The sequence below is a fragment of the Osmerus mordax genome, chromosome 7 (genome assembly GCF_038355195.1).
Source record: "Osmerus mordax isolate fOsmMor3 chromosome 7, fOsmMor3.pri, whole genome shotgun sequence".
In the NCBI taxonomy this organism is placed as follows: domain Eukaryota; kingdom Metazoa; phylum Chordata; class Actinopteri; order Osmeriformes; family Osmeridae; genus Osmerus; species Osmerus mordax.
Window position 1 is genome coordinate 6,632,145 of NC_090056.1, and position 26,879 is coordinate 6,659,023.

Below are 26,879 nucleotides of genomic sequence, written 5' to 3' on the forward strand. Positions count from 1 at the left end.
TCTGTCCGTCTGGCGCGGACGTAGACACCTTTTAAGCGTTTCACTCTCAGACCACTCCGTTGGACACAGAATGCATGTCCATGTTTCACACTGGCTTCGTAGAGGTTTTTAGGATTTTGTTTTGTGGAAATGAATATTTAAAACCATGACAGGACTTGAACGTTGGAAGCTATCGAGACACGCATGACCATGAATTCCAAAGTACCCACATTTGTAATGGTGAAGGAACTTGATGTCCTCATCTGGATACTAACTGTGAGATGTCACACCATTTACCTGTTTATGTTTTGAGAAGAGAATATATAATAAATAAACAAACTATCAATATACAGGGATGTGGACAGAATTTGTTTCAATTTCCCCATATTCTGGTGTGTGATCCAGTTTGTCTGTCCAGCAAGTAATTGGTGTCTAGCATGGTAACAATGTGCTAAACATCAAATGTTTATCTTCACCGACCAAGCAGCCTCTCATTTTCATTACAAAGAGGTTTGTCTAAGTAATAATAAGTATGAACACCACCCCTCATATTCATCCAGTGTTGTTCTCAGTTCACTTGTCATGGCGGCCATGTTCTCAGCTGTGGCCCTCTGCTACGTCCACTGACCCCAACCAGTGTAGGACACAACTACCCACCCCAGATGAATACGGGCACAATCCTCCATTGATGTTCTTTGGCAGTAATTATATGAAGTTCATATGGGATCAGGTGGGTTCATCCCATGATAATTGATGAGTGAGAGGGTCTTAGTGTGTGTGTGTGTGTGTGTGTATGTGTGGGACAGGGCAGAGTTGGCCTCTTTAGTGTCCTGGCACTCAGGGACTGAGGGCATTTCTGTGGCATCTGCTGTTCTCAGAGCGCTGGGGCCAAGTCCATCTGGTCCCCCTCCCCCCTCCCTCCCTACACCCCTCCCTCCCTCCCTCCATCCATCCCATCTCTCCCTCCCTCTATCTGTTCTACAATATATAAACCTCCATTCCTCCCCCCCCCCCCCCCCCCCCCCCCCCCATCCTGCCATCCCTGCCTGACTTCCGTGGCCTTAACATATAGACCGAATATGATTGGTTGTACTCTAGCCTTGGAACGCATTTCATTGCAGAGAACATTTTTTCCATGTACACACACACACACACACACACACTAGTAACCATAGAAACACTGTAAACAGGGATACATCAAATGTACTTTCACAACATTGAAAAAAAAAATGTAATTTTGCCCAAAATAAAAGATTATATTTGACAGGCTGAAATGCATGACCAACCACAATACTCCAGTTCATGCAACCAACATCCACAAGAGTACCACCCAAATCCCTCTATTTTATAAATTACATGTGATGGCTTATGTAGCACTTTGAGGAATCAAATTATAAGCTGAGTAGCCACAAAATATGTTTTTTTGTGTGTGTGTGTTTAGTGTGTGTGTATGCGTGTATGTTTACGCATGTGTGTGTGCAGGTGCATGTGTGTGGGTGTGTATGTGTGCATGTGTATGTGTGTGTGTGTGTGTGTGTGTGCAGCTGCAATCTGTTCTCCTCTTTTGTCCTCCCTCCACAGACGAGCTCCTCCTCTCTCTTCATGTGTTTCTGGGTACGAAGGGCAGGAATTGTTCAAATAAAGCCAAATATACAGTAGAACTATGTATAAATGATCATGCAGCGCAGTGCTCTGGGTGGATTGTGAGCACGTCAGTGTCTCTGGCCGGCCCTGCCCTGACACACGTTAGCTCTGTACACATTGTCTTGACAACTGAGAACTTTTCAAAGAATGGAGCCAGTTTTACATTTAGTCATTTTTACATTTAGTCATTTAGTTCTAAGACCGAGATGGACCTAGTCAGATCCTTGAAATGGCTTTAGTATCACACACCTGATATCGTTAGCTAGTAGCCACTATAATCACACACCTGATAACCATCTGGTCATGATAACCATCTGGTCATGATAAACATGCACACTTTCTCTTCCTTCTCCTCCTCTCCCATGACCTTGAGACCAGACTGACCACAGTGCATTGATGGTGTTCGGCAAATGGCAACAATGGTAGACAGAGGAACAGCAGTGTCAACACCTCTATCAGGCTTTGATGTTTGCTGGTCTTGTTGATCAAGAATAACGTGAACCAAATATGATTGGATGTAGTCTTGAACACATTTCATTGCAGAGTCCTTTTGTGCGAGCACACACACACGCACACTAGTAACCATAGAAACACTGTACACACTAACCTCACATCCACTCTAACCATCATACACTACAATGACTATCGATTCTGTGATCCAATCACTGAATCATTTTGGTATCGTCGCACTGTAGTTGGTGGCAGAGGTTAACAAGATGGGGTGCAGTCGGGTCCTGTGTCTCTGTTTCCCTCGCTCCCTGCTCCACACACGCTAGCATTGTGACAGAATGTGAGCCCACAGCATTGACAAGCTCATTCTCTGAGCCCAAGGCTGCTTGCTTAAGAGCTGCGAAGGTGTGTTCTTGTGTGTTGGTGTGTGTCATTTACTGGGTCTGTGTCCCTGCATACATGGGCACAATAACAACCTTATGTGCATGTAGGCGTGTTCTTGTTTGTGTGTGTGTATGTGTGTGTTTGTGTGTGTGTGTGTTTGTGTGTGTGTCTGTGTGTCTAGGGTTTATCACATTCTGTTCTCTGATTCATAGCCTCCGCTACATGGCTTTTTGTCCGCTTGATTTAGCAGAACAGACCCCTCTGCTTTTCTTAGCAATGCTGACAGATTTAGCGACTTACTTCAGCACTGGGGCACAGGACCGAGGCTGGCAGCCATTGGGCTTTGGCTGCAACACAGATTGGAAGCTCCGCTCAAGCTGTTCCTCCTTAACGGCAGCCAGCGTCGCCGCCTTGAGAAGAATAGAGGCGCTGTCATCCCTCCTCGGTGCGAGGGAGATTAAAATGGTGGCCGGTAATTACCTCTCCGAACCAGTCTTACATCACAGACAACAGGGGGCAAATGTGCTGTCATTAGTGTTCCCTCACCCTAATGTGGAAGACCACTGGGCGGTGGACCATCGGTAGGCCCACTCCGAAAACCTGTGAGGGCTATGAAGAAGTATGAAACATGTGGAGACAGGAGAGATGACAACAGATGACTGGTTCCGAACCAAAACATTGAACAGTGCACAGGAGCACTACACTGAAACAGGCTTGTGTTCATGATTTGTTTTTGTATTACTACTGTATACAGTACATCGATTGGCTTTCGTCAATGGATGAATGGAGATAACCCTAATCATTGGAGATGGTACGATGACACAGGGATCATGTCAGAGATGATTTGCTTGCGAAGTGACGAGACATGAATGCTGAAGGAAAGGAAGGGTTAGCTGTTGAACAGCAGCAGATGACATTTAAATGTGGTTGCTATCTGTCTGCTTGTCTGTCTGTCTGTCTGTCTGTCTGTCTGTCTATCTGCCTGTCTGTCTGTCTGTCTGTCTGTCTGCCTGTCTATCTGCCTGTCTGTCTGTCTGCCTGTCTATCTGCCTGTCTGTCTGTCTGTCTGTCTGTCTGCCTGTCTTTCTACCCTTTGCCTTTGACAGCAGCACAGCTCGTCATCGCAACGTCACATCACTAATCAACTTCTGTTGTCATGGAAACAGATTTTTTTCAATAATTTACACCATGGGGAAAATGCAACACCTGATTACATGAGCGATGTGCCACGGAGCACCGCAAACCCTCCAAGTCCTTCTCCTCAACTCATGCATTCCTCTTCTATGTTTTCAATGTAAAAGGGTCATCTTTGGTTTCGAGCTCTCTGTGAACAGTCCTAGCCACACACTACACCCAAGCCTCTCCTAGGAACTGTTAAGGAGTGGTCCACAAAGGTACATGCTGTGTTAACACTTGAGATTCAGTTACCAGACACATCAGCCACATGTGGCCCTGCCCACACAGTATTTACAGTACATGTTGTTCTCACTAGCTGTGTGTGTGTGTGTGTGTGTGTGTGGGGGGGGGGGTTCTATTTCCCATCATGTCTAGTGATCTCAGGTACCATATTACTAAACTAGACCCATGTGTACTGTACAACTCTACTGTACAAATGAATCTGGTTTAAAGTGTATTTGAGTTTCTGCATGAAATGGATGCAGTGTTGTCTTTTGATTTAAGAGGAGCCAAGACAACAACAGAGTCTCTGTAGAGATCCAACAGAATACATCTGACAATGGCATCCTAATTGTCTGTACTGTTCAACATTTTGGAGATCTTCAAACAACATTTGAGTAATTATCACAAGGTAACATTTCAGTACACTGACGCCAGCACAGTATTTCAATGAATCTACAAAACACCAGTGTAGGCTACCTTTCAATTGAATTGAAAGCACAGTGAAAACCCTGTTCACCAAAGCCTTGCTCACACCCCAAGGAGTTGTGAATCAAAGACCAGGCCAGAGGAAGAGAGAGAGAGAGAGAGAGAGAGAGAGAGAGAGAGAGAGAGAGAAAGTGAGATAAATAGAGGGAGAGGAGGGTGGGTACACTGAGATGAGACTATCTTAACCAGGAAATCCTTCAGAGCCATCGCGTTGCATGGTAACATGGGGTAGTATTTTAGTACCTGGACCTGGGCACTGATTAAAAAGTTCTCTTTTATCTCTCGGCCTGCTCCTTTTGTGTTGTGTGGCGATGCGAAGCTAGATGAGGTGCTCTTATTTATGCTGGCCATTGCGTCACCGACGGGCCAGGAGTCTTCAGCCCTAATGAGGAAGACGGGAGCAAGAGGAGGAGGAAGGCGGAGGAGGAGGAAGAAGAGAGGGAGAAACTGTGGAGCTTTCGCTCCCTGCAAGAGAAAGAGAACAACAAACGGAGATAAGGAACACTCCAGAACGTTGTCGTCATCGACTCCTCTCTTCTTGTGCTGTTGACGCCCTCAGGCTTCTTGGCCTGTCAGGCTGTGTCCCCTACCTGGCCATGACAAAGATCGGATATCAAGGAACAGGGCGAGTTTGGGGATGTTTTCATTAGAATGTCTCGAACACATTTACCAATAGAACTGAAAAAGAAAACTTAAACCATGCGTCCATTCTAAACACTGTGTATATTTTCATATGGGTGTCTGGTTCTCCCTGGTTTATTTACCTTTCATTCTTCCTAAGAGGAAAAGCAAGGACACAGAATTATCCCACTTTTAGAAACTCATACCTGATGTTGTCATGACAACAAACTCCTCACCCAAAAAAACCTGAGACCACTATCAAGTGGCCACTAATAAACCATTACAGAAATTCCGCCAGCCACAATTCTGGCCTCTTTTGATAAAGAAGACTGAGCTAGCCAGACATGTTTGATGTAAACATCTCCACAGTGCCATCCCTCCCACATCCTGTGAGAAGCAGGATGTAGACCACGAGACTGCAGCCAATCCCCGTGCAGTTCTCTTACATAACCCTCAGTTCGCGCAATGCTTCAGTTCCCCCTTTGAGAACATTCAAGAACATCCATCTAGTGTGGTGTTCCAGAGTGCTGTTCCTTCACAGCTCCCTTGTCACTTAGGCTTAGCCTCTAACTCAGCCCTGCGCTGGGTCTCCTGCAGCAGATCAGCCACCAAACCCACCCCCCACCCCTACACACACACACCCTCCTTCCTCCTGAGCATCACCGTGACAACCGTAGTGACCACTCCACCACCATAGCAACACAGCTGGGATCTACTGGAATGTGCTGTGCACCGGAATGTTTTGCATTTCCCTTGCACCCTCAGTGCGATCTGGCCCTGTCCAGTCAGAGGTTGTGGATGCCTCTGTGTTCATGTGTGTGTGTGATTCACAGACACAGTGACCCAACCCTAACTCTAATCCCCCAGCCCCCCTGACCCTAGCGAGGCAAAAGCACTTGCCTTGTGAGCGGTGCTCACTTTGTGGTGACCGTGTGCAGGTCTGACCGTGAGGAGTGGGGGGTGGTGGAGGCAAAGGGGGGGGGGGGGGGGGGGGGGGGGGCTAAACACACATCTCATACTCCCCCACTCCACAAAAGACACATGCTCCAGTGTGTAGCCATGGTTCCCTATAGCAGTGATGATGAGGACAAAGATAGGCGGAAAGCAGTGGCCCGTATCTCCCTTTGTTGCCCAACCCCTCCTCCCCTCCACCCTACCACCCCTCCTCCCCTCCACCCCTCCTCCCCTCCACCACCCCTACTCTCCTCCTAGCCTCATCTCCTCCACCCATCCTCCTCTCCCCCTCCCCTCCCCTCCACCCCTCCTCCCCTCCACCACCCCTACTCTCCTCCTAGCCTCATCTCCTCCACCCATCCTCCTCTCTACCCCTGCTCCCCCAGCTCCTCTTCTCCTCTTGGCTCAGTCTGGATAGGGGGGGGGGGGGGGTTGAGGGAGGGGGTGCATCTCATTGTGCACAGACACACGACTCAAGCTGACGGTACACCTGGACACTCAGACAAACACACGCACACAACACACAAACCCTCTCCAACTGGCACAGACACTCACATTCACACACAACACTCACGCAGCAAGAACACACACAATTGATCACTAATGGACCTCTAATTTCCACAGGGAACAGCAACGCTCTAGCTCTCCCTATGAGGTTATTGTTCTTTTTTTGCTGTTCTTTACTGAGCCCGTCATTCAAAAAAGCAACACTCAGAGAACAGTTTGTAGGTATCAACGGTAGATCAAATAAAAAGTATGTCAACAAACAGTAATATCAGAGTCTGACAATCAGTGAGCGCCATCAAAACAGTACACAACAGTCTGCGACGGTCTGCACATGGCAATTAACTAAAAGGAGGGGAGCGCGAGACGACTCGGAGCAATCAGTGATGGCGAGCGCTCGGCTGACCTCATCCAGAATTTTAATCAGCACTTATGAACGTGAAGGACAAAACAGGGCTCTGCTGGCCTTTTCTGTGTGAATGCTTCTGCTGCAGCTTGGTGAGCAGGGAGCATGGCCTGGCTGTGGGCTCTGTCCTGGAGCCCCCTCGTGCTGTTGGCTTGCACACACACACACACACACACACAAATACACACACGCACATCATGCAAGCATGCACTCTCAGACCAAAAGCACACAGAGAGAATGAGCACACCAACCACACATAACGACCGTACGGATACACACGCGTGCACGACGTGGAAGGCAGCCAGATCCGGGGGGCGGGGGCACGGTGCTCAGACACTGTCACGTCACACACACACACACTCACACACGCACGCACGCACGCACGCACCAGAGCACGCCTCAGCCTTTGTGCTGTTGCCTGGTGATCACGGCAGAGCGACTGAGAGCGTGTGTTCTATTAGTGTCTCCATGTAGGAACCGCAATGTGCGCTCAAGTCTGTGTGTGCGTGTGTGTGTCTGTGAACATAAACGTGTGTGTCGGGATGGGACGACGAGGATTCTCATTGCCCACTGCAGACGCAGTTGTTTTCAGCGAGGCGGAAATTTGCCTCTCCTCCGACAACGGGTAAATGGATAATCCACGGGAGCCTGCATGCCAAACACAAAAGATAAGAATAAATGCGGGACCGTTTTTCACCCAGGTCGCCATGTGCTTGACTCGCTCGCCCACACAGAGACCGGAACACGTTTTTGACCCGTCCTAAATAACATGTCAGGATGGGGGTGAGGAGTTTGAGTTATTTCAGTGAACACAAACCAGCATTGAGGGGGGGGGGGTCATTCTCATTTGACTCGTTGGTGGTGCGCTGTGGGGTAGGGCGGGTTGGAGCGGGTCTTGGGGGTTAGAGGGACCCTCAGGGCTGGGTGGGAGCGGGGCAGGGGTGCTGTTCTGGGTGAGGTAGGGAGGTGTTAGGGGTCAGTTGAAGAGGATGGGTGGTGGTATTAGGCCCTCTGTGCTGCCAGCGAACAAGACCACCAAACCACACTCTCACTCTCAGTCTCACAACAGAAGTCTGCTGGAGAAACCTACAGTGATCTTGACGACAATGAAAAAACACTTTGTGTTTTCAAGGCTAGCCAGAACTTCGGGCAAACCATTGGTTTACCTTTACGATCCTGCACTCAAACCTTGCAAAAAAAGAAAAGCAACAAACAACAAAAGAAAAGGAAAATAAAATAAAATATTTTCAGGAGCAGATAAGGGCTGTAGAAGGGGCAAGGCATGGCCGAACCTCCGCCATCATGCTCTGCTGAACCCCATTCAGAGTATCCTTTTATAAACGAAAGTGACTGAATTGTAAATTGATGGGTTTGGATGCGCTGGCTTGGCCCTGCACTGCGGCAGAGGCAGTGTAGTGTGTGTTTGTGTGCTCTTCCATGTGTGGTGTGTGTGTGAGAGAGAGAGAGAGAGAGAGAGAGAGAGAGAGAGAGCACGCCCATACCAGACAGCTCATCAGTAATCAGAGAGCACCCTGACTCCTTCTGTACAGACGTGACTGTATGAACACATTAGTGGGCGTTGCTCAGTGGTGGGGCGTTCGCCTGCAGACCAAGAGAATCCCGATTCCAATCCACCCTGTGTGTCGCTTTGGATGAAAGCGTCTGCTAAATGAATCGATTTTGTTTACGATGGGTGATCCCAACAAACGTGTGTTTATCAGTCAAACACACACACGCGTTTTCTTCTCATCTGGTCAGTATACTGTCGCTGTGTTCTTCTGTGTCTTGCCTTGGATTATCTTGAAACCCAGAACAGACTTGACATCACACAGCACAACAGAGGGCTGTTTGGTGGTTCTGCTATTCCCCTTTGACCTCCCATTGTCCAAATACCCCGTCCAACAGTGGGAGAGCATTTCGCTTTTCTTCTTTCATCGCTGCCTCAACTGACAATCGAACTCACTTGCTACTCAAACGAATCTATATGCATGCCATTCTACAACCTAAGATATTGATCCTATACCCACAACATTTTTTATGCGAGTTTGATGGTGTCTCAGGTCCGGTGGTAGAGATTATAAACACATCCATTAGAACTGGCGTTTTTCCAGATGCCTTCAAAACAGCTTTTGTAAAGCCCCTATTAAAGAAACCCAAATTGGATAACAGTATACTTGCAAATTACAGACCAATATCAAATCTTCTATTTATTAGTAAAGTATTGGAAAAGATAGTATTAGTCCAATTAAATTCCTTTCTTGAAGAAAATAACATCTTGGAAGTCTCTCAGTCAAGTTTTAGAAAATATCATATCTTTTATGTAAAGCATCTGCAATTCTTGTATGAAATGTGCTATATAAATAAAGTCTTATTATTATTATTATTTACTTTCAAATTAATTACTGTCAGATAATTTATGGTTTGTCAGAAATATACGAAAAATATTGTAAGCGTGTCATGCTGTTGACCAACTGGCGCAATAACACTAGAGTTTGCAAACAAAGGACTTGGGCCCACAAAAGAACATCTCTCCACACCAAACAGAAAGCTCTGTTCTGAGAGCTCGCTGGATTGTGGCACGATGCCACATTGATGCCAGGATACCAACCCCCCACTCCAACCCCAAACCCTGCCTTCAACCCCCACACAACAACCCCCCACCCCAACCCACACCCAAACTACCACACCCACCTCAAATTCCCACCCAAACCCTGCCTTCAACCCCCACACAACAAACCCCCCCCCCCCTCCCTTCAATGCACCCTCGAGGTATAAGCCATGGTCGAGTAAGCAATTGAACTCCCCGTGCCCATCCAGATGTTGGCCTAATTTACTCAGACGGGCGGCGTACGGACCCCATTTGCATACCCCGGTGTTGAGTGTGAGCGGACGCCTCGCGCTGGGCTTGTTGACGTTGGCAGATTCCACCTCAGGTGACACAGGATCCATCCAGCGTAGCAGAAGTGACTTCCTGGGGAGTGAGCCTATGAAAAATGCTCAATGCTAATCTGTTGACGTCTGCATTTGTGAGCACAGTCACCTCACACCATTTTACATTTCTCGAAATTGCTGAGATGAATGAAACTGACACTGACCACTTGATCTCCATCTTAACCTGACAAGCACAACAGTAGTCTTTTTTGCAAAATAGTGAGTCATTTTCACATTGCTTTCACACACTGTGGAAATGCTAAACACAATGTCAAAACGAATTAAAATATTTAGTTTCAACTGATACAAATCACTCCCATAACTGTGAACCTCTTCTGACTGTGTGCGCCTTTTTGACATTGTTTGTTTTGGCAGTGTTTTTCCTTGTTGACGTTCTTTGTATTCTTAGTATATGAATTGAAGTTCAGGTTTGAAGTTTGGCTATAACCAGTAAAAAAAAAAGCTGTGTTAAGCAGGATATGTCAGCCCTCAACAACAGTGACACTTATGGAATTGGTACAAGGACAAAATGAAAAAAGGTAAACATTCATGCTCTTTAGTAACATTCTTTCTGTTCAAAACAAATTGTTTAATAATTTTAAGACAGAAAGCTCAATGTCTAATTTGTACTTTTCATGGATTATACTGTAATTATAGTGTCAGAAAATGGCACAAACACATAATATAGGGCTATGGGTAAATTGTATTTCCTGGGTAATTGTGTAATGATTGATTGAAAAACCTTGTAATTAGATGTCACATATTTTTTATCGAGGCAGCTGATTTTGTGAAATCAGTTTTTGCTTTGAAAGTCTATGTTCCAGTTTGGGACTGTGTTTTAAAAGTGAATTCTGCAGGATATGCTCAGTTTGTAAACTATAGCATTCTGAATCCAACAGGGGGATTTTAGGACTATTTGGGCTTGTTTAGGAGATTACACTGACAGAATGCAGACTCTCTCCCTCCCTTTTTCTCTTGTGCGGAGAGTGGGATTTAAACAGAAGTCGCTGAGTGGAAATACACAGTTCCACAGATGGTGCAAAGAGAGAATGCACCTCGTTGGTTCGTCAACAACAAACAAGTTGTCCCTGATCCAGTTTTCCCTGACTGGAAAAAATGGCTGCCAGATTAAAGCGCTGTTGTTCCTGCGTCATTAAGGCGGCTTTGCCGTACAGATGTGACCCTGAGCTCCTGTCTGTGGGAGTTCTGGGCTTAAGGCAGGAGGCTACATGCGGGCACAAGTGTCTGTTGGTGGGTCGGCACCCAGGCTACATGTCTCCTGGCATCAGGCCTATCTTAGGCACCAGCAGCATCTGCCTGCACTCACTCTTCCCCAGATGTGCAGAGTGTGTGTGTGTTGGGAGGTGGGGGGGGGGGGGGGGGGGGCTGGGGAAGCAGATGTGAGGGGCAGTGGCAAATGTCCTCGAGATGACAACGGAGACGCAAGATTTCAAACAGCCAGCCGAGGTGAAGGTGAGCCAAGTCTGGGGGCCTGCTGGCAAGGGAGCGTTGGTCCCCTCGGGGGGAGACGCCTCGCGTTCTTCCCGGACGTTCTTCTCACACCGTCTCTACAAGCGCCGGCCCCTTCCAGAGTGCTCTCTGAACAGCCCTCCCACAACACAGCATGTCTGAAATGCACCCCCCTGTCTCTGCTTGGCCCTGACCTCTTTGCCTGGTCTTGGGCAGTGACCTTCTGGCTGGCTTTAACCTAACGAGACGGGGCAATGCTGCCCTGTCCGCTTGGACCACTGTGTCTCCTCGCTAATGAGAGCTAATCTGTATGCACAAGGTGACTGCAGGACTGTAGAACTGAAGGCAGCCCATGAAGTCGTCACACTGGACTGGGACGTTGTGCCCAGTAGCTGACAGGTGTCACTGTCAGCGAAAGACTGACTGAGGCCTACTGGGAGGATTCTCTTTGACTTTCTGACTGAGTCAATCCAATAGTCCCTTTCATACCCTCGTCCTCAAGGCTATTGATCATTCATTTACACACGAAACGGTTGGTTGAAATAAGGATCCTGTCAGAGTGATGCAACTGACTCACGATGCGTGTCTTGTGTTTTCTCTTTGATCTGTGAGCTGAACAGGGGAGAAGATAGAGAGGTGTTGAGAGCTAAAAGCATGTGTTTTGGATGGTTTGTTGCATTTTAAAACCTGAAAACAACGGAGAAGCAGACAGGATCTTAGATTTGGAGCATCAAGGTTCGGACTCTGCTGCCTTAAAGGGTCCTTTGATAAATCACATTGCAATGTCATTCATGGGTGCCAGACGAGGCAAGCTTTATTATCACCGCAAAAGAACAAGAGAGAAAGTCCAATGTTTCAAAATAGATTTCAAACAAATTTACAAGTCAAACAAACAAAAAAGAAGCAAAAAAATAGCAACAGCTATCAAACAAATATTCACATCAACAACATCTTTTTGTACTAGGATGCTGGAACCAACATTTTCCCGCGACATATTCAAGATGTCTTCCAAAGGTTATAAAACGAGAAACCGTATTTACAATCATACAACTTTAATAAGACATGCTAGGAGTTTGACTGCACCAATGTACCACACACTGACGAATACCACACAATGGCTGCATATTTACTGATAAGATCTGAGAACTGCTCCTATCCCCATCCTAGATTCAATACATACTGTGTATACATATATATTTACACACACACACATATATATATATACACCTCATATATTCAACCTAAGTCTCATCCAGGAACCCTGCATAACCTCAGAAACGAAGGGCCAAAAGAATCATGGGGATAGAAGCAAATCTGGATCAATGATATGGATGTGGTTATGTCCCCCTGTAACCCATCCCTGTCTCCCTATGCTGCCAACCAGAGAGCAAGCTCTGGCGTTTTCTATGCTCAACTGTTGTTGCTAGGCAATGCTGAGGAATTCAGTGTGTGACCAAGAGAGGAGAGCCTTTTGTGCAAATCACCACCTCGAGTCCTCTGACTGACTTCCAGGGGTGGCCTCCACAGATTCTGATAACCATCTTGGGGAGACTACTAAAGACAACAACACAACAGTTTGCTTCAAGCTTTATGAATATTAAAAATCACTATTGAGAAAAAAAACGAAGAATGGAAAAATAGCTTTCTTTGGACAGGGCCAGCCTGTACCGTTTAGGATTGTGTGTTCTACATTTCCTTTCACCCCCCCTTAGCCCTTTGCACAAGTCGATTGTTAGGTATTTGAAGGCCTCAATGTGCATTACCAGTTCTGTCACATGTTAAAAGCTGGACCAATGCAAACACTGCTACCTGTACGCTAAAAGCTTTTTGTCCTGGACAAGTTTGGATTAACCTCCCTTCTTTAGCCACCCTCCTAATGATAGGGTTAGCGAAATGTAAAATGTACCTGTATCGATAGAGAGTTGCGTAACTTTTTCAAAACAGCTATCCTCAACCCACCTTTGTCTGTGTTTAAAATTGTATACTGTAGGACAGCTCGACAGTGTCACTGGTTGTAAATGGGTGATTGGGTAGGGGTGGGTGGGGGCAGGGGGGCGGGGGCAGGGGGGCGGTGGCAGGGGGGCGGTGGCAGGGGGGCAGGGGCGGGGCTGCTCTTTCTGTAGTTACATTTTTTTGAGAATTTTTTCCAACAGTAATGGTTTCAGTTTGTTGGCCACAGATGGAACATTAGCGTGATGACGACTGATCACAAAGCTGTATCTTTATTGCCACACAATTAACTTTGCGTCACAAGCGCTTAAATCCTTATTGCTTTATGGTTAAAAGCATAGATTGATGCTACGCGCACACACATAACCATGAAGCCAAATATTAAAGATTTTTTGCCATACATTGGACAGTCCTCCTTGTGGTTTAAACATAGTTTAAGTGCTGCTCATTGGAGTTTAAACAGATTAACAAGAAAAACATTTTGGAAGAGAAGAAAGAGATGAGAGTGCTACATTAGATTGTTGAAAACCAAATAAATCAACAGGCATATTTTCAAAAATCTGAATGAACTCTTGGGGAACATGGTATGAATGGCATATTCAACTGCATACGATCAGAGCCTTGTTGTTGTCTGTTTGCCCAACAACATGATGCTACAACATTTGATCTGACTTCAATTTAAATCCCGGATTTCCCAGTGTGTCCCCCACCAGAGAGTTAGGCTTTTTTCTATGTTGCACGGAGGCCCTTAAAGAAATGCCGTCTATAATAAAATAAAGAAATCCTGCCGTCAATTAGCCAGCTAAAGCTCAGCACACGGCTGCTCTATGCTGTCAGGATCCTGCCCTGTGCCCCTGGCCACATCAGACACATCCCATAGGAAGCTATGGTACTTCATTCAAAGCGCACATCTGTAAACATCTGAAGACAGCCTAATAAAAGGGAAGGGATGTATACCTTCCCTACTCAAAAAGCTCCGCTCGGCGCATTTACTTGTTTGTATCAAAAAAAAAAAAAGATTTTTAAGCTCATTACAAAGCTCTAATCTGTCTGTAGAGAGTCTGGTTCTCATGTCAACTGAGAGCCTACAGGAGCAGGGCTCTCTAGAACTCCACTACCTAGAAGCCCACTGCAGACAGGTTCACACTGTCTAGACAGTGATGACTGGAGTGTAACACAGCAGCCCACGCCATCACCACTTATCCCTCCATCCAGCACTCCTGGCTGCAGAGACAATGGCAACGTGGAACAGCTTTCCATTGTGGCAGGGGTCAGACACACTCTTCTCCCCACAGCTCTCTCTCTCTCTCTCTCTCTCTGCCTGTGAACGAGCCTGATTAGGAGGAACCGGCCGCTCAGCTCCTCTCGAGCAAAGAGGGGGGAAAAAAGAACAGGTGTGTTTGATCATTGCATGCAAGTTTTTTTTTTTTTTTGCTTTACAAAAATAGGCATTGAGTTGTCTTAAGAGGCAGTTACATCACAAGATTTAACATTGCACACTTTCCAATTTGGACAAATCAACATGTGCCTAATATAGAAGGTCTGGTCAGTGTCACCCCACAACAGCAGCATACTGTTTACAGGTGATAAAAAGAATGTTAACTGATGGTCAAACCATGGATTATTGGATTATTATTATTTTGTTTGAAAAAGCATGAGATACAGTCATGATAGAAAGTCATGGACAATGACGTGCTGAACAGTCCAGGAGGGAGTGGACACTGTGGGGTTTTTGTTTGGTCGTGGGGTGGGAGTGGGGGGGGGGGGGGCGGGGGGCGTGGAGAAGGATTCAGCTGGTGGAATCCTTCACTGATAAAAGCCATCGTATGCACCCCGCCCCGCACCACCCCCCCACCCCCCCACCCCGTGCCCCTTCCCCCGAAACCAAAGAGGCATCGAGCGAGGGGGGGAACGGAGGGGAACTGGGAGGAGAGTGAAGGAAGCCTCCGTCCCGACGGGGGACGGGACGGGACGGGCCTCCACTCACATGACGGAGCAGCTCTTTGCCTTCTCCTTCTTGAAGGTGGAGGACAGCAGCTCGGAGCGGCTGGGCAGGTGGAGGAGTCTCTTGGACAGGCGGCGGGTGGGGCTCGGCTTGGCCAGCGGCTGCAGCTTGTTGATGCACGCCAGGGCGGCGGTGCGGAACACGCTGTGGATGCTCTTCTCGGAGGTGAAGGCCGAACACTCCAGGTAGGCCTCGGCTCCCAGCTGCTTGGCCATGGCTGAGCCCTGGGGTGGGGTGGAGGGGAGAATCAGTTAGCACACATCCTCAGCGGACTTGGTTTTGGTGTCTCCTCTTGATCGCCTGCATCCCGAATTCTACCGAAACGTTGTTCGCCAAATACACTTCTTTAAATGTGTCACTTCGGAATCAGCCACGGCTGTCACAAAGGGGTGCGTTAGCTCTGCCTACCTGCTCATGGGTGATGGGCGTCTGTTTCTGATTGGACAGCTCCATAAGTGTGCACACGTCCGTGCGCAGGTCAGTCTTACAGCCAATGAGGAGGATGCGTGTGCTGGGGCAGAAGTCCAGAATCTCAGCCTTCCACTGCAGAGATAGGATTCATTCAGAGAAATTGTTGATCATTCGGTCTTTATGGACTGGCTTTAATACCCTGTATGCTAATTGATACTAATAAAGGACGCGTTGCAATGCACTGACTTCATCTTAAAGATACAGAGGAAACTACAAACATGGAGTCTACAGTAGTGATAGCCTACAACCCTGAACTGGGTTGAGGTCTGCAGAGGAGAAGGAGTGATGAACTCCTCACAAGTTGGAACGGATGGCATTACCTTCTTCAGGCCGCTGTCGACAATGTCTGGGCGACTGATGTCGAAACAGAGCAGGACAGCGTCCGAGTCGCTGTAGCAGAGAGGTCTGACGTTGTCGTAGTATGGTGAACCTGGGGGGGGAAGAGAGGAGAGAAAGAGAACCGTTAACACAAACCCAATGCCAGCCTCTGCCAAACATACGATTATGCCGCAAAGAATAATTGCATTGGCCGGAAGTGAACACTTGTATTTGGTGCGTGTTCGATTGATTACCCTCATTGCATCAGATCATTTCTTTGTTTTGAAAGATTGTATTGGACATTTGCAGACAGAGTGGTACAAAAACTAATTTCAAGGAACTTTTTTTTTTTTTCATTTGACCGCCATTTATTATTTGTTTTGTCACATTTTTTTAAGCACTTTAAAATGGAATCAGATCATTATGAAGGCTGAAGGTTGCATGCTAAGGTGTTGTCCTGCATGCTAAGGTGTTGTCCTAAGGTGTTATCTGGAATGGGCATCACTTCTCCTCTTCAGTTTGACTTTCCTGTCCCTGAAACAGGCCCTCGCCTCTCCCTATCTCTATTGACGTTTACAGATGGGAAGAAGATGACAATCGAGCCCTAAATCTTCATTGATCGTTTTGAGCAGTGGATTACGCAAGTGGAACGGGGGTTGGGGGGGGGGGGGGGGGGGGCGGTCAGGCAGGCAGACGCTCCCACTCATGCTCTCAGAATTCTTAAGTAAGACCCCCCCCCCCCGAAGTCCTCCGCCTGCGTGCGCTGAGCAATACCTCCAGTCCCTCCGTTACCACAGCAACAGCCTTGGAAACCACCATCTGCATCAGCCGATCCTCCCACCCCTCCATAAAGGCCCATCCCGACTGCCAATCAATCATCTGACACGCCGCAACTCTGCCCACCTCCTGCTGAGGAGGCTACGCTGTGCCACAGGGTGGGGGCTCCCTCGGCCACACACACACACACACACACACGTCAAGGTCCACAGAGCTAGCATTTACACATACACTCTCCTACGTTGTCACACACACACACAGAACATGCACACATGCACTTTGGAAATTATTTTTTATCTTGCTCTCTTGCTCACTCACACGCACGTTGGCTGTGCGTCCCACGTCACCTTCCATCAAAGGGAGCAGGAGAGGCCCAGAAGGCTTAGCGCACCGTTTCGGATTCCACACCAGGCTCCACAGTCACACTTCCACCAGCAGATCATCTAATATCTCATCAAATCTCACACAACCCAGCTAATGGATTCACAATGTAAAGCGCGACAAACAACACGAAAGCTGTACCACCAGAGCCCAAGCAAAGGACGCAGAAACAATGGTGTGTTGAGCAAGCATGGATCCGTTCGGTCATGAATAGTTAATGATTCTCCACGTTATCAAAGGGGAAAATTGAGTTTGCCAGCTGCCGGGGGGCGTGCGCAGAATGATGACAAGCTGCGCCAGGATACGATGGGGTTTGACGACCAAAGAAATGTCAACACTGCAGCTCCTGGAGACAATAAGAGCCGCCTGTTGCTTCCAACATCTGGATGCACTCCTTTGATAAAGTACCTCCATTATTAAGGCTGTATTGTTTGATGTCCTAATTGGCTTTCTGCACAGGTTACCTGCACAATGTATAGTACATCAATATACATGCCCTATGAATACATTTGACCCAGGTAGGCTAATTGCGGTTCATCATCATTTGTAGAGCGGCCCAACCGAATACAATAGTCTAGCTACTATGTACGTAAATACGGAGACCATGCTCAAAAGCGCCCTAAGAGCAACGCTCGACCTGGTGGTAAAGGATGTGCCATTCAGACGTCAGAACAATGAATGCAGCTGAAAGACTTTGGTGGGAGGTAGGGAGGGCTCACTTCAGAGTCTTTGTCTACTTTGAGATGGCTAGCTGGCTAACCTCTGTCTGCCTTCCTGTCTGCCTGTCTGTCTTCCTGCCTTCCTGTCTGTCTGTCTGTCTGCCTGTCTGCATGTCTGAAGAGAGTTCTCTGCATCTTGGTCCTCCCACGCAGGGGTGGCAGTGTGACCTCACAGGGCCCAGTGTCCGAGCGTGAGCCTGCATTAAACAGCCACTGATCTAAACGCAGCGATCGATGGACAGGCCGGCCGAGGAGCCATTTCAATTAAAGTGACCAATTTGTCACCCCCCACTGAGGAGAATGAAGGTGGGAGGAAGGAATGAGTCCCAGAGAGCGAGCAGGGGGGTGGGGGAAGGTGGGGTGGGGGAGGGGTGGAGGTGGTGGGGGTAGGGGGACGGGAGAGAGTCGGGCTGGGTGGAGCTGGGATACATCTTTGACTTTTTGTCAAAGGTGGCTCCAAAGGTGGCTCCAAATGGAACATTCCGGTTCTATATTCTATATATATATATATATATATATATATATATATATATATATATATATATATATATATATATATATATATTAGGTTTTAAAAAGGAAGACAGACAGGCAGACACTGCTTGACTCCCCCAGGGTAAATTACACCAGAAGAAAGAAGAGAGCAGTCAGAGGGAGTAGGTCTGGGCTGGAGATCAAGACGTGAGCAGAAAGGGTTGAGGGGAGGTATTCCAACCCTGACTGTGAAAGGCCTTGGAGAGGTGGAGATCCGGCGGCTGCATGCGGTATCAACCCTCTCCCAGGCGCCCCGTTTCTAATTCTGGAAACAGACGTTCCTCCTGTCTGTCTCCAGTTGCTGGGGAGCATAGGAGTCCCAGGGGGGCATAGGAAGAAGGGGCCCCCCCTCCCCCTCGCTCTCTCAGCCTTCCCCCACAGAGACAGATCACAGTGAGACCCCCGGTGCCATCCCTACGCCCCCCTCCCCACCACCCCACCCCAGACGTCTAGCATCACAGAGGAGCAGTACGCTACAGACAGGTTTGACAGCATCCATTCTGAAGACAAACCAAACCATCCCACTGTTATCAACTGCTTACCCTACAGACAGACACACACTTTTACACTATGACACGATGACATGATTACAATTCCTAGCCGGTAGCCACTGTATGGTGCAGAGACACACCATTACACTTTTACACTACTAGCCTACTACACTATTACAGTTCCAGGCCGCTGTGCCCTACAGCCCGAGACACAGATAACCAGACCACTCCCTTGCTCTCGACTGCACTTCCTCGACATGTTCTCTCTCTTCACCAGACTGCTCCCTCCTTCTGCCTGGCAACAACGCATGGAGTTTTCTGAGGCATGAAACGAGGAATTTTGTGTGTCTGTGTGTGTGTGTGTGGGGGGGGGGGGGGGGGGTACAGAAGAGAAAATGTAACACCTAATTCCAATGGCTCACGTTCCAGGAGAGTTTTCCCAGAGCGCCCTTTTCTCCTCCATCCCTATCTCAATGATACAACGCCTGGAGGAAGGATTGAGAGTGGTGGTGGAAGTGGAAAATGGGCCAGCGATAACTGTGTGTGTGTGTGTCTGGAGTGGTGGTGGTGGTGGTGTGGGTGGAGGTTCAGGAGTGACAAGGGGACAGGCCTGCCATCAGGTGGGGGAGGGTTTTTAATGCTCTCTTGAGGTGAGGGGGCAATTGATGAAATATGCATCCTCAATGATGCATCCCTCGATATGCATCGTTCGGGAATTTCTAAGGATGACATTCCTGAGGTCAGTTAGATTTATGATAGACTGACGAGATGACTCACACAGACACAGACACACACACACACACACAACACAGAACACACACTTGGGGAAAGATACCTTCGTGGATTGTTTGCCATTGCCAACTATGAAGCGGATAGGGCATCCAAACATTCCATCGGACCTGGAGAGCTCTCCACCCTCAGGAGGGAGACAGACAACTGAAAGGCTGTTCCTATGACAACCATATCTGAACCACCCTCACTTCACTCAGGAGGCACATCATTAAAGACAGTCTCTCACATTGATCAACATATTGCCTCATCCAGTAGATCTCAGATAGCTCTTAATGACATAGTGCTCTGCTTGTCTTATCTAGACGTGTCCAAGATACTAGCCAGGTCAAAGGTGGCTAAAAGGGTAACAGGATCAGCTGAGAAGGTTTGGTAATGTTGTTTGTTCAGATAAGACCAGTTCACACACTGTCTGCACTGATGGGGGCTGGTCTGGTATGTATGTATGGATGGATAGGATGCCCTCAGACAGCACAACAAACAACAACAAAATTAATGAGTTGATCTTTTTTGCTCTGTACTTCTCCACGCAGTGAAAGTGATTCATGTGGATCATTTGTAAAATATTTCCCCACTATGTCTGAGAAAGAACTAAAAACTCTTGTTAAAAACGGTTACCCTCAAAGAAAATAACCGCCTTTGTGAAATGGGAGCATAATTTCATGTCTTAACTACGCCTATACGTTTTACAACCCCGATATATTGCTTCATCAGCCATTTTGCATATTGCGGCGACTCATATCGGATCCATTTCATTAACATATTACACAACTAATCATTGTGTCCGGAAACAAAGCTTGTATCAGCAAGTCTGTTTTAAAGGGGTATAAATTACACTCTAACAAGGTTAATAATTCACTGTACATGAGCTACAGTCCTGGGATGGTGTTAAGTGCAGGATGAAGTAGGGGGCTTTTTTTCCTAACCCAGGGGGGGGGGCCCTGCCAACCAAACCCCGACATCCATCCGATTGGCTGACCTGATTAAGACCGCTGGATTGATTTTTGGGCCGTAAATCCTAGTTGGGTCTCAGTGAGAGCTGGTACAAAACCTGATGATGAGGTCAGTCCAATCAGTGGAGAGGAGACTGTAACGAGGAAGACTGTTCAATGGCGCATCATGGGGGCCCCGGCACCGGCTCATGCAATTAGAGCAGATTAAAGTGTGGGGGGGAGGGGAGGGGGGGGTCTGGGGGTCAACCAGGCCCTGTCTGTCTTCATTTCTGTCTGTGGAGGCTGCTGTGTGTTAGGTGGGATTCTTTCAAATGAGTATTCAACTCATGTATTCAAATAATACATGTTTCAGATACTAATATATGTGATGGTTTCTATATGGTCACTACAGTCAATACACTATGACAGAGGTTGAGGAGAAGGACTGAAAACATACAAGGGGGGGGGGGGGTAGATTAAGCGGGAAAGAAAGAGTGAGAGAGATAAATGTGGTGGGAATGATCAGAAAGAGGGGGGAAAGAGGCAAGAAACAGGCAGACAAAACATTTACACATAAAGAGGAAGAGAGAGGGAGGGAGAGAGACATGTAGAGGCAACCGCAGATCCCAAACACACCCCACTGATTCTCTGCTCCGCGCCCGATAAACCCCCACCAACTTTCACCCCTACTGCTTGCTTCCTGTGCCTGTCCACAGGCACCTTACCGTGCCAGACCAATCAGATCAAAGGACAGGGGTCAGGGATTGAAAAAGACCGGATTTACAGCTATAACCAGTCTGTGTCATACATTCGTGTCCCCATTCAGCTCCTGATTGAAGTGAAACGAGGACGGCCGTGGAGAAATCCCTACCCTACCGCACACACAAGTGGATCTGTTGCATAAGGGCTTCGCAGCATGCAGGCAGAGGCACGCGAGTACACATGCAGCCAGCCTGACCTCGTGGATGGGACACACATCCACAGTAGAGGGGCGTGACGGGGTCGGACCAGGTGCTTCTGTACACCACAAGGGCAGATCCAGGTTACATGTATCCAGGTCAGTAGGCTACCATTAAGACAGCCTTAGGGAGATATTTCCCCTGACACCATGACCACCTGCACTCTGGGTTAGAATAACATGCACAGACGATGGTGAGAGAGGTATAGTCTACGTGACACACACACACACCCACGCACACATCCCACAATTACACACATGTCCACAAACGTCAACAAGACAGAAAACGTACGTGCTCCAAAGTTGTTGCTACCGCTGTGCTCATCATAAAATGAGTGTTTTACTGAGTGAAAAGCTTCCAACTCCTTTAAGCTCCACCAGCCACATCATGCAGCCCACACCTGAAAAGGGCTCTTCAAAACACAACAATCCTACAAGCCTATCCTATACTTTTAATGTGATATCACTGTAAACGCTGTAATGACAGGGACCCAAAACTGCTCACAGTCATTAGATTATGTAGAAATGGTGCGAATGGTAGTAAATTAGATGTAAAAAGGCCCCGACTCATCACAAGCCATTTTTGATTTAATCTAGGACTTCAACAGGGTCTTTATGAAACCCAAGTAGACCACTGGAATTTTTCAGACAATCATGAACCCAGTAACGTCAACCCATTCGGACACAACAGAATCCATACTGAGATTCAAACACAACATCAAAGACAGAGGAACCCATAGCCTCCAGACACAATATGTCACAGTGGCCCCCATGTTGCTCTTCTGACATCAAAGTGAACGTGAGGCTCCAGCGGTGCAGGGAGGCCATAGCCAGAGGAAATCATCATCATTTACCTGACGTGTCCCACAGGCTGAGCTCCACGCGGTGCTCCTCAAGCTCCAGACAGGCTGTGTAGTTCTCAAACACCGTCGGCACGTAGGTCTGAGGAGCAATTAGCAACATTGTGTCATTAGTAGTGAGGTGTCAATCACACTCCGTCAACATTCCCCCGCCGGTGTAATGGAATTGATCTAATTACAGCAAGATATAATGTACATAAAATAATTCAACGATTGAGTGAAACGTTATTATTAGATTGCCAAAATTTTTAAGAATCCAAATGAAGGCGAAAATATATACATATTTGATCAATTCTTCATAAACGCTTTAAGGCTACCAGAACATTGTCTATATTCAGTGATAAGACGTTACAAATGACGATAGAGATTCCAATAAAAACGGAATTCTAGGAAATGCGCATCATGCAGCCAGTCTAAGGCGGAGACAGCTGGATAGAATAAGCCCATTTCTAACTTTGCTGAAAATCTGTCATTCTCATTAACAAGTAAATTCGTATAATATTACAGATACATGAGGATCAGTACACATACCTCTGGATAACAGTCTTTTGCCAGGACTTGCAACATTGCCGTTTTTCCGCATTGAACATCTCCTACAAGAACCAATTTACATCTAACCACCGACGGTTGTGTATTTCTTCTTTCCTTCATTGTAATACCAAAAGGCAAAAAGAAAGGCTTAAAAGAAAGCGTAAAAACGTTGAGAAACACAAGTAAATTTCCTAGGTTCGGTGTGCCGCTCCGTCTTGTAAGCCACGAAGGATGTCCGCAGTTGATATGATTGAATTTACCACTGCGGCGATTTATACACGGCCTCAGTAGCCAATAGGCGCGCGAGGTTTCCTTCACTAACTCGCATTTTTCAGTGGTCTGAAAAAGGCCTGTTCTCTCTTCGATTACATCCAGAGAAGCGACACACGGTTGACGTTTACCTGTGCAAATACACAATAATGGGTTATTAGACACACGACTTGGTTTGTTGTTCTACTTTATTCATCTGGTTTCCATAGAAAAAAATCCCAGTTTCCATAGATAAGACTTTTGAGCGAAATAAATGTTTTTAGTCAAACGTGTATGCTGATATTGTTTCAGTAACTTGCACCCTGTTATCATTCTACCATAGTTAGACCACAGCTATAGCCTATGTCAGTTTTCCAGTTGACCGAGTAGGTCTTTCTACTAGTCGACCCATTTCAGCTTGTTGCTTGGCTTGCTACAAATTAAATCATTAGATTGACTTAACTCCTCAACATCAATAATGCCAGGGACGAGGAACTGACCTCACCACCGCTGTATGGATGTTCGTTCAACTGAACTACTGGATGAAGTCAAGAGCATTAATAGAGAAACACTTTCTTTTATCGTTCAAATTTAACAGACAATGGATTATCACACGTGAATTGAATACTAAAATTTCTAATTTAATTAGAATACTCTAGATTGAACCTATCTAGAGTATTAGGAAAAGCCTGCCTTATTTGATCGTAATCTGATCACTTTCCCCTGGTGTGCTATTTGCGGTCGTGATCTACTGTATTAGCACACAAGCATGATTAACTTTACGGGTCAGATCTAATTATACCAAAAGTGAGAACAAATAAAAACATGGCTAAAATGCATTGGGTAGGCCTATCCCTCAACAAACCTATTTTTGCAATAGCCTTCCAAAGACTAAATTGAGGAATAGCACCTTTCCCCAGTCAGTATAATGTTGTCATCCGGGGGTATTGCACATGACCATGATCCCTGGTAGTGGTTTGATCCCCCAGGAGTCTGGAGCCCTCTGCAGGTGTCCATCGTCTGCCTGGAGGATCAGGTCAGGGGAGGGGACATCTCCAATCAGACGTGCTGCCTTTCACACCTCGAAGGCTAGCACTGTATGGATATCACCCCTCCCGACAACACAATGGGAAATTAAAAGGCTAAGTAAATTAGGTGGATTCTCTAGTGCCTAGCTACCTCCCAGCTAATTCTCTTACTCCTGCTCAGTCATTGCCCACGGTAGGTTATTGGCCTTTGGGTCAAAGCAATTTTGCCAGGCAGTGGAATTCATCCTTCATACTGACATTCGTCCACAGTTTACAACCCAATGCATCTTCCCTCAATCCCACTTTGTTCTATCAGCATATATATGAAGGAAAGACACAACCCTACTGGGAGAGAATCACGTGACATTGTGGGAATATACATACAGTATGGGTTTGTATAGCGTCAGCACATCTATAACTCTGTATATTGTATATGTGGATATCCAAAGTTTCATCATTTCAAGACCCTTTCAAATAATTGACTTTCTTTTTACCGAATTGAAAATGAATCAAATAGATTTTCTTTCCTACAAGCAACACCCCATATTGACAAAGCAGAGGCGGCGTTGGAGGGTGTGTGTGTGTGTGTGCATGTCTGTGCGTGTGTATTCGTGTGTGTGTCGTAGGGGGGAGGTGCTTGCTCGTGCTTAAGCACCCCCACGGAATGGTAAACACCTACAAGAAATATCAATAATCTTTGCCTAGTGAAATACTGCGTATTTCTTGCTGTGTCCTCTTCTACTAATTCTGTCTGATAGTGTCCTCCTGAATCATGGCACACCACACTTTGGTGATGTGTTTATGATTAAATTCCCTGGTTTAAGAACAGCTACACTAATACACTCTTGGATAATGTTCAATGAAGATGATCTCTACATGTCATAGTTGTCTCCTTTTTAAAAGTCAGTACTGTATTGTAGAGTGCCTAGACAATTGTAGTATTGTAGAGAGTACATCTACAATTTACAAAAGTAATCTTCCGTAACTGAAGTCTGTGTCCCCTCAGCGTCACCCAACTGGTCTGTTGACACTAGAAACTCTAGTGTCCATTTCAACGTGTCTCTATGAGAATTCACCTGGGGCCTAGACTCTGCTCCTACATGTGGGAATATAGAGAATCAACAGTACAGTATAGAACATAGAGAGAATAATAAAATGGTCGACTAAAGGGCTGCAAGTAATCAAGGTCAGAAGTAGCAAACTAGAATTAACTCCCCACCTCCATCAGAGACACTGACTGTCTCCCCACCTTCAAGAAAAGGCTCAAGGTGCACTTGTTCCGGGAGTACAACGGTACTTAGGAATGATTTGCTGGACCTGATGTTAGTTTCCTCCAGGATCACAAATGACTCTTATTGAGAGACTTGTTGCTCTTGTTGGTTAGCTGTAACTGATTTAAAATGATTGTACTCGCTGTGAAATATATTATTGTTGCTTGCTTTTCTACAGGTACACTCTTGCACTTTTCAGGTTCATGTTGTTTAATTGGGTGTGCTCAAGCCTTCGGCGAGAGCACAACCTTTGTTCTCTCACATATATATTTATTTATTTATTTCTTTATTTATTTTCGCCCCCCTAAGGATCAGTCAATATTTGGACTACATACACAACGGCGGTGTCAAAAGGTTCGTCTTGGTAGCGATTGCGTTGGTTGTATTTTTATTTACGTTCCGTTGCATGGTTTAAGTAGAAATTGCGTTTTTGTGGTGAAAAGTGAAGCTAACGGTGGCTAATTTGCTAGCCACAGTCACTGACGTTACTAACGTCACTACGTCACTAACGTCACGAAAACACGCGTGACTACCTGTAGCAGAACATTCGTTTCACATCTGTTAACTTGGGGGATAGCTAGGCTAACTATAGCTTTACTGCAAGGCAGCTGTAGGAACGCCACAAGCAAAGAGGCCAGGGTGATAACTATTTACTCATTTTACTTTGTGATGTGAAACACAATTATGAAATGTAATGTACAATATTAGCTGATATTATTAAGGAAGTAGGCCCACATCTACTTTTGGAAACGGTAGTCTAGTCTAGTCTACTATTTCACTGAAGCATTAGCATCATGACATTAGCCTCTGTTGCCCGGGCAACACATACTACAGTGGTCTATGATGCATCTGTTTTCAATCTTTAAAATAAACATTCCTCACAAATACATTTTCCTTGTAGGATTTATTATGACATTACATTACAAGTAAACGATTTATGGGTGAAATTATCATTACCTGTGGTTTCAAACCAGTGTTGCTCACTGCAATGCTGTAGCCTACGCGAGACACTACAAAAACATCTACACAGCTGTAGGAAGTCAAACGGCGACAGAACATGTTCGGCACTCCCCTTACTTAATCAAAAGTCTATCTAACTACTAACCTGAACTTCATTGCCACAGCCTAACCTTTGCCAATCTGTTCATGAAAATAATTAATTTCAGCCTAAACCGTACAACGGAACGTTAAATCCAATTCAACCAACGCAATCGCTACCAAGACGAACACAGCAGTAGTCTACTAGTACTGTACCGTAGTAGTACAATTTACCGGGGCAGCTTCTCCACACAGGGCTATATCGCATTTTGCGTTGTTACTGACAATGATCGCTACCAGTGAGCTTTTTATGAATGAGCGATTTTCCACTAAATAAATGTCAAGCTTAT

The 26,879-nt window shown here is 46.4% G+C and overlaps 1 protein-coding gene across 1 annotated transcript; it reads right to left on the reverse strand.

The window, feature by feature from the left end:
- Nucleotides 1–15,160: 15,160 nt before the first annotated feature.
- rnd1b (Rho family GTPase 1b) lies at nucleotides 15,161–23,063 on the reverse strand. Its single transcript, XM_067240303.1, has 5 exons — nucleotides 22,944–23,063; nucleotides 22,407–22,494; nucleotides 15,974–16,083; nucleotides 15,591–15,725; nucleotides 15,161–15,406 (listed from the first exon to the last, which is right to left on the reverse strand). The coding sequence occupies exons 1-5, from the start codon at nucleotides 23,061–23,063 to the stop codon at nucleotides 15,161–15,163; spliced, it is 699 nt and encodes a 232-aa protein (XP_067096404.1).
- Between the last annotated feature and the right edge of the window lie 3,816 nt (nucleotides 23,064–26,879).